We start from the raw sequence: 8,828 nt of genomic DNA on the forward strand, positions 1-8,828 counted from the left end.
GGGGGATATTTTCTACCATTTTTATCTATTTAAGTAATTATACAGTATTTGTCCTACCTGGTAATCCCGGCCCCGAAACCTTGACTCAGACATACCGGGTTGGTGTCCGGCGGGGGATAGTTTTTACCATATTGTAGTTAAGTTGTAGTTAAGCATAACCTTGAGCTGTAATTCCTGGCCCCGAAACCTTGACTCAGAAATACCGGGTTGGTGTCCGGCGGGGGATAGTTTTCCACCAAAGTTTTAACTGTTGTTTATTTTGTTGTACTGTGATGATGGTTACTTTTGTTGTTGTTATTGTAATATGTGTTTGCAGGACCATATTGTAAAACAGCGGTAAAATCTCGCCTGTATATGTTATCCTGCCTAAAGATGTTTTAAATAAATAAATAAAATAGATTTAAAAGATTAGCAGTTACATTTAATAATTTAAAATGTTCGGATGAAATATATATATTTTTTTTTATGAAGTTTACCCTCGTTTAAAACTTTATGAAGACAGTTTATTGCAAGTTTGTACCATATGTTGTGTCCTTTGTATAGGCCCTAATTACGTTCCAACCTAGTGGAGGTTTAGGACTATATCTCTTTTGGTTGAGAATTGAAAAAAATTTAATAAACTTGTATAGGCGCTGCAGTGTTCTTTATGTGAAGTGCCATAAAATGCTCGATGTGATCATTCGTGTCCAATGTCAAATCCAATTTCAAGCAAGTGTTGCTGAGACTTCTTCGAAGTTACTCTGGAGTTAGGTTGTATATGAAAATCATGAAGAAGGAAGTTCTGATAGCGACATTGATTTATTGTTTTAAGTACCGTATACTGCAAAAATATCATTCCGAGGCGAATTTAGAAAGTTTTAGATAAAAAGTATTTATTAAAGTTTTCATAGGTTTGTTTTAACTTCGGCTTGTGTTTTTACTAATGTAACTTTCATTATAATTAAAGAGAGATTTGTCATTGGAGATTCTATAACAGGCCCTTAAAATTATTGCTATAGATCGACTACAATGTATGGTATTTAATACATTTAAATCAAATTTAGATCGATCTTAATAATGTGACTTTATATAGGCCTACATGCTAGCAACTAATTATAGAACATATTTAATATTATGATGTAGCTAGCTGGGCATTTAATTATGGTGATTAATAAAAACAATTCAATTCAATTCAATAATAATTTATTCCAATATCAAACAATACAATTATCAGCAAAAGAAATACAAAGGTAGTGGATAAAGGAATAGGTTACGAAATAAGCAAGAAGAATGCTTTAAATATGTAACCCTGCAAAAAAAAATTAATACATATAAACACACAATATACAAAATTATAAAGAGTATAACATCAAGAAATAACAAAAAAAATATATGGACCTATCATAGTTAACATTTATTTGTGAAAGATTAACATTTTTCTGTGTATATCATTTTAATTTCTCCAATTTCAAACAAATGACAGTTGATTTTTCGTGTAATGTTTGTATTTTAAATGAATATTATGTATCCACTGTTGTCTTCTAATGGCCGAATTTTGGCCAATATCGAAAAAAAGTTTGGCCGAATTTGGCCGTGAGATGGCGTGTGTTTGGCAGAGAAGCCTCCTCTCCGATCCTCGGCTATCTGGCAACCCTGCCTCTGGGAACCGCTAGCGCCGCATCGTTTTAACTTTTAGGTCCTCGAGGCCCAGTTATTATATCTGTTTGAATTGCTTGTAAAAATATCGTTTTTTGATAATAATTACACGGTGAATTAAATTATAGTTCATCGGTTTTAGAGGAACACATTATGGCTACTTCGGCAATACGTAGGTTAGGTTTTGCAATGCTTCGACCTGGCCGACAGGCCGGCCAAGGTTACATTATTGCCGGGAAAGCCAAGAGAGCTATCATCAGCCGGCCGCCGATGGAACCGGTGTTTGTAAGTAGGCCTAGGACTAGGCTTAGGTTAGGCCCTGGACCCCAGCATGATAGCATTCCAATACATTGCAGGCTAGAGGACTAAAGACACGGCCTAGCCTAGGTTTAGGGTCTAGGGAAGAAGGTAACAACAGTTAAAAAAAAAAAAAAATAACAATTTTATGGAATAAATTTTTTATTTCTGTGGTTGTAGGCCTAGAGCCAGAGGCTAGGCCCGGCTAGGCTAGGCTAGGGCATTCTAGCTAAGCTAGGGCCTAGGCCCGGACGTCTCACTCACCATATTAAATCATAACAAGTTCAGACGCGGATCCAGAGTTTAGCATGACTATTTCTCAGATGGGGTCCCAAGGTGGGTGGGGTCGTGAGAAGAGAGCATAGGCCTACAGTAGGTCTAATTTGCGGTTGCTCTGTTGCTGGAACACAAATTTTAAGAGGGGGTGGGGGGTCATCCTTTGGAAAGTATTACTTTTTCTAGATGTATGGAAATACACTTTCCTTCATTCTGAGACGTCTATGAATGAATACACTTGCTTCTTAGTTTTTCCCTATCTCAATATGGAAAATTAATAATGATGAGGAGGAGGCAGCGGTGTAGCTATAGGTAATGACAGGCCACTGTGCATGATAATTACTTGGTCCTTTGATCTGAAGTGCCAACTGAGGCCTGAGTTACAGTTGGGACTTTGGCGACCTTATCGTTGTGGTCATATTTTATATGCACACAGATTTTGGACAACTAATTTTATATGATTTATTTTTTATATCTCTTGTATACAGTGATATGAAATCCAAAAAATATCAGTGCAGGCATTCATTTACTTTTGTCAGTTAAAAATATAACAAATGAATAATACATGATGAAAAGAATACAAATAAGATAAAAATAAGTTTAAAAAAACACCACACTAATGCATAATCGAAACTCCAATCTTGTGCTAAGTGCACCCTAGCTCCTTAAAGTGTAAACAACTTAACTGCGTATATCCTGGTACTAGAGTTACTTGCCAAGTGGTATGGCACGCTCCTCTTCCTCTCTCAAAGTCCCTGGAAGCTCTAATGTTTTTGCTTTACACAAGCTGCATTTGATTGAATTTTTAAAATTGTAGGTACTGTACTGATTAACGTTTTCAGTTTTTATTAAAAATAAATAAAACAAATACGCAATTGCAATGAATGCAATACTCAATAATTATTGCCTTTAAAATTGAGTTGCTGGTTGTTTATTATTTCGATTAGAATTTAATTATTTTCATCCTTCCTGCAGGAAATTCCCCAAGCCAGCCGCAAGTATTTGGGACATGCCCCGTAATTTTTTTATTTTGGCAAGACACTTTGTTTGATTTTCTTCACCTTTATCCATGGTACAGTATTAAATTGTGTTTTATGATCTTGATAAATTTTCATCACTGGGAGACATCTTCATAGCCCACATACGATCCAAACATTTACGATTCCTTTGCTTCTGTTTGTTATGTAGGCAGTACCAGTACGCGGCCTGCGGGAAACCGTATGGACCTTCTTTACTGGCTTTAAATTTGATGACACGTTTCACGAAGGTAGCAAGATATTTGTTGTTGATGGCAATATTGGATCCGGAAAATCTGAACTAGCAAAATCGTTAGCAGATAAACTTGGCATGAAGTACATGAAGGAGGCACATGTACATTACCTTGATGAAAAGCTGCTTGGTGAAGGCAAGAAGTTTGACAAGAAATTCATGGGTCAGTTGCTAAACCTCAATTATTCATAATTGTTAAGAAATTATATCAGAAATGGGTAACTGTTAGGTTTAAGTCTTGCAAAATTATGTACTTTTTGATTATTATGCATAGCAATATATAGACACTTTTTGCATTGCCTTTGGTAGTATGTTAGTCATTGTGAGTTTATAAACAAGAATATTCATAAGTAGTACACACATTGGTCCTGAATTATGGCATACAGTATTTTTCTGCTTGGCATGTAATTGAACCACATTTCTTAAATTAAACAAAATAAATATTTAGGCTGTACAGTACATTAACAACCCCCTCCTCAAAATATGTGATCTGCATGCTGTTTTTTTGTATTAATTTGATTACACAATCAAACCATCATGGAAGTGAAATCATAATAAGTATATACTTAGTAGAGAGACTTCAAATAGTTTTTAATTATTGTGCAAGAAGCAAAAATTAGATAAATATTATTTCAACACAGACTGAACACAAACTTTATATTAACAATTAATTTTTCTTTCTAAATGATAGGAAATGTGTCTATGGAAGATTTTTACAAGGACCCATTTGCAAAAGATGGACACTCTTTCCGACTACAGTTGATGATGTACGGCGTGAGATTCATGATGTATTCAGATGTGCTGGAACATCTCTTCAATACAGGTAAACACAGATTTAGCAATACATTTCTCTAAGCTAAAGCTTATGTCAGTTGTGTTGAGTCGCAAGGGTGACTTAAGTTTGTCTTTAGACGTACAGTACATTTGAAATATTTTACAGGTTATCAAAATTGTTTTGCAACATTGTAGAATAATTGTTGCTTGGTTTTTCTGTTCTACTCTGTTCTTGGATTTGTTTATACAGTAGAACCCCTAATAAGAGGACACCTTCGGTACCAAAAAAAGTGTCCTTTTAATAGGGGTTGGCCTTAGTGTAAATATACATTGCTCTCAATTCATGGCTAAAAAAAAAGTCCCCTTAATAAGGGTGTCCCGAAGGAGGAGTTTTACTGTAGTTACAATTGTTTTACAATAATAATAATATATATTATTTTATTTTATCAATTTTGTTTCTCTACACCATCACTACTTCTTTTAATAGCATTTTAATACTTGGGTATTACATAATATTTTGGCATCTTGCCAATTGTTTCAGGCCAAGGTATTGTTATGGACCGCTCAGTCTACAGTGACTTTGTATTTATGGAAGCTATGTACAAAATGGGCTACTTTAGGAAAGAATGTAAGTTACAACAATGCTCGTTGTCAAAAATATTTGATGTTATTCCAATGATTATAATATCATAATTGTTATTTATATTAAAAAATGCCATTTAAATCTCATTTTTATATTATGTTTTTTATTTGCTTTTTCCGTCTGTGCATTTAAAATTGATCATCTTCAGTTGTATTACCCACTTTGTACAAACATAAATTGAAATATATAAATTTAAACGCAGATTTATACACAAGTGTTTTTCATTGAATTAATTAAGCTACAGTATTTGCAGATTAAAATAATCTCTATTTGTATTTATTAACAGTTAGGCCTTGATCACTGTATTAGCAAATTCAATTTAATTGAAAGTGCTTTTTTAGTGTTCATATATTTTTTTGTAAAACTGTACTTTGTGCTGATGTTTGTACTAAACTAGCTGTAGATTATGGCCAAAATATATTTGTAACAATCTATTTAAAAGGTCAGTTGAGGTCAATTGACATAACCTATGTTGTGTGTATGGTATTTATGTCGATTAATATGTTCATGCACGGTTCTAACTATGAACTGGCTTATTCAGTTGCAAATGTAATAAATGCATGTAGGCTGTGTAACAATACAATTTGACAAATTAAAAACATTGAAATTAAAAGAGGTATGTAACTATATATCTTTTTATTATATTTTAGGCTATGATTTTTACAACGAGATCAAAGGAATCTCACTGTATCGTCTTCGTCCACCACACTTGGTCATCTACTTGGATACGCCTGTTGATGTTGCAAAGAAGCGCTTGAAAGAAAGAGAAGGAGTAAGCAGTTGCCTTTCATACTTACATATCTTCAATAATGTTGAACAAAGTATGCTTTGCCTATTGAAAACAATCATCCCTATGTCTTTATTGTGTGACTTTGATACACCATGTTATAGTTTAATTGAATTAATCCGCATGGTATAGTGCTATGGACTAGATGCAGCATGTTATAGTTTAATTGAATTAATCCACATGGTATAGTGCTATGGACTGGATGCAGCATGTTATAGTTTAATTGAATTAATCCACATGGTATAGTGCTATGGACTGGATGTAGCATGTTATAGTTTAATTGAATTAATCCACATGGTATAGTGCTATGGATGCAACATGTTATAGTTTAATTGAATTAATCCACATGTTATAGTGCTATGGACTGGATGCAACATGTTATAGTTTAATTGAATTAATCCACATGTTATAGTGCTATGGACTGGGTGCAGCATGTTATAGTTTAATTGAATTAATCCACATGTTATAGTGCTATGGACTGGATGCAGCATGTTATAGTTTAATTGAATTAATCCACATGGTATAGTGCTATGGTAGCATGTTATAGTTTAATTGAATTAATCCACATGGTATAGTGCTATGGATGCAGCATGTTATAGTTTAATTGAATTAATCCACATGTTATAGTGCTATGGACTGGATGCAACATGTTATAGTTTAATTGAATTAATCCACATGTTATAGTGCTATGGACTGGCTGCAGCATGTTATAGTTTAATTGAATTAATCCGCATGTTATAGTGCTATGGACTGCATGCAGCATGTTATAGTTTAATTAAATTAATCCACATGTTATAGTGCTATGGACTGGATGCAGCATGTTATAGTTTAATTGAATTAATCCATATGTTATAGTGCTATGGACTGGATGCAGCATGTTATAGTATAATTGAATTAATCCACGTCTTTTGGTGCTATTCACTGTTATAGTATAATTGAATTAGTCCACATTTTAGAGTGCTATGGACTAGATGCTGCATGATACCATAACTGTACTTTGATGGTTTTTACATATTTTTTATTTTTACTTACATCATTTTGTATTTAAATGTTACTATCTTATGTACGACATATTCTAAATTGAATCCCCCAATTCAGCCACTAGCTGCTATGGATTTAATATCGTTGTCTTGTTTATTTTGTTTTTGTGAATAAAGATAACAAAATATATATATGTTTTTTTCCTACACTTTAGAATAACTATCCGGAGATTCCAGCTGAGTATCTCCATGCATTAGAAACTGCTTACAAAGAACAGTTTCTTCCAATGATGGCAGAGACGAGTGAGGTTTTGACATACGATTGGAGCACTTATGGAGATGTTGAACAGGTATAAACAAACATAAAAAATGTTCAAGAAATTGTGGTTCTTTTAGTAACCAGAGCTTGAATTTGTTTAGTAGGCATATTGAATATTCAATACTTTGACATTTGCTATTGTGTCAAGTGTTGATGCCTTGAAAAATCCCTTTAAGTAGCACTGAATGATCTTAGCGATTGGTCAGTCAGAAATCACATGAGTTTAAACGCTAAGAAATCATTATATGGACTTTTTAACCTGCTGTTAATTCTCCTATTTATAAAATTAAAGACGATGTAAAAAAGAAATCAATATCTTGACACTATTTTGAATCAATATATAAAGTGGGGAAACCATATAGATGTAACAACTAAAGCTAATAAGACGCACTACCTAATGGCTTTGAAAATTTGGAGCTCCAATTGACAAAATACAGTACTAACAGTCTACACTCTGTAGTAGTGTAGCTCTCCTCTCTGACTGAGGCACTCACTAAGGCAGATGCAAGAGTGTGGTATGCCGCTGGGCTGGAATTGCTTCATTTAGACAGTTGCAAAGGCTGGCAAAAGAAGGTAGTGTTTTAGTTTGGGATGAATCTCCTCTCCCTCCAGACCTAATCCTGAAGTCACTGAAATTCATTGCAGAACAAAATGGTACTACAGTATAATGCAATCCATCAAGTAGGATTTTATATCATGGATTGTTTACATTTTCTTTGTAGATTATTGAGGATATTGAATTTCTAACTTTTTCCAACTCTCCTTGGAACAACATGGTAAACTCTGATCTAGATCGGCTCTACAGATTGTAAGTATACTAAATTTAATAGAATGATTGTTACACTTGCAGTGCATATTTCATTTAGTAGTTACAAAGCACTGAACTACAAGGATTGCGCACAGACCCAACTTGGAAAAAAAAAAAAACCAAAAAAACAATTTAAAAGTTTTAAGTACTGTACTGTGTATATAATATTGAATAGATTACCAGCCAACTAAGGGTCTGTGGTAAATTATACATACAAAATGTAGTATTATTTAACTGTTAATTGATTGACAGATATTTTTTAATAGCTTAAATAAAATACAAATTAGGCAATTAAAATATGGAATTGAATTTTTATATATTTTTCTTTAGCTCATGACAGATAGTACATCTTTAAATTAAATTGATAATGGTTTTTATTACAAATACAGTAGCTACAAATTATTGTATACATCTTATTTTTGTGTATGTGCCTTAGTATTGCAGACAAGTCAAAGGTTGCAAGATGTCTGGATATGGAAAAATATCTCCCAGAAGTTACGTTTGGAGGTAAACAGATCTATGACATTGTGAGGGAGTTCAGAGAAGTAAGTACTTTTTTTAAAATTTAGTTACGTGTTTAATTGAACTTAATTTACTGCATACTGTCTGCAATAAAGATAACAAATTAAAATCAGTTTTTGAAATGTGTAAATTTTATATTTATAAGTTGACAGATGCATAAATAATAGACTGGAATATATTTACCATAAACAGACAATTCGATGCTAGGTTTACATCAAAATGATTTGTGCTTACATACACACTCTTCTTATTGTCGTTCATGCTTTCCTACATAAATTTCATCCTTCGAGATGATGGTTTATGGGGAGTGATGGCTGGGTATGGCCAGTGGCGGGACCAGCTCGCCGGGCAGTCAGACCATAAAACATATAAAAATAGTCCCACACCAAGCCTACACAAGTCCGTCGCAGTCTGAGAGTGCCATTTCCAGCCATCCAGAGGTTGCTATTCTTAAAAAAATCTCATTTGGGAGGGGAAACACCCCCTCAAACCCTTTCCCCAGCTCGGTCTACGAGCTC

The 8,828-nt window shown here is 33.7% G+C and overlaps 1 protein-coding gene across 1 annotated transcript in view; it reads left to right on the forward strand.

Annotated features, from left to right (window-relative positions):
- The first annotated feature begins 1,604 nt into the window (after window positions 1–1,604).
- The window catches only part of LOC117106819 (NADH dehydrogenase [ubiquinone] 1 alpha subcomplex subunit 10, mitochondrial-like), an 8,305-nt gene continuing 1,081 nt past the window's right edge, over window positions 1,605–8,828 (forward strand). The window contains exons 1-8 of the mRNA XM_033248287.1: window positions 1,605–1,920; window positions 3,397–3,640; window positions 4,169–4,300; window positions 4,793–4,879; window positions 5,545–5,666; window positions 6,877–7,011; window positions 7,703–7,788; window positions 8,225–8,333. Coding sequence (XP_033104178.1) covers window positions 1,789–1,920; window positions 3,397–3,640; window positions 4,169–4,300; window positions 4,793–4,879; window positions 5,545–5,666; window positions 6,877–7,011; window positions 7,703–7,788; window positions 8,225–8,333 — 1,047 coding nt within the window. The 5' untranslated portion in view covers window positions 1,605–1,788. The remainder of the gene's footprint in view (window positions 1,921–3,396; window positions 3,641–4,168; window positions 4,301–4,792; window positions 4,880–5,544; window positions 5,667–6,876; window positions 7,012–7,702; window positions 7,789–8,224; window positions 8,334–8,828) is intronic.

This window comes from Anneissia japonica, unplaced genomic scaffold (assembly GCF_011630105.1).
Source record: "Anneissia japonica isolate Jap-2015-1 unplaced genomic scaffold, ASM1163010v1 scaffold2471_len1564793_cov202, whole genome shotgun sequence".
NCBI lineage: Eukaryota > Metazoa > Echinodermata > Crinoidea > Comatulida > Comatulidae > Anneissia > Anneissia japonica.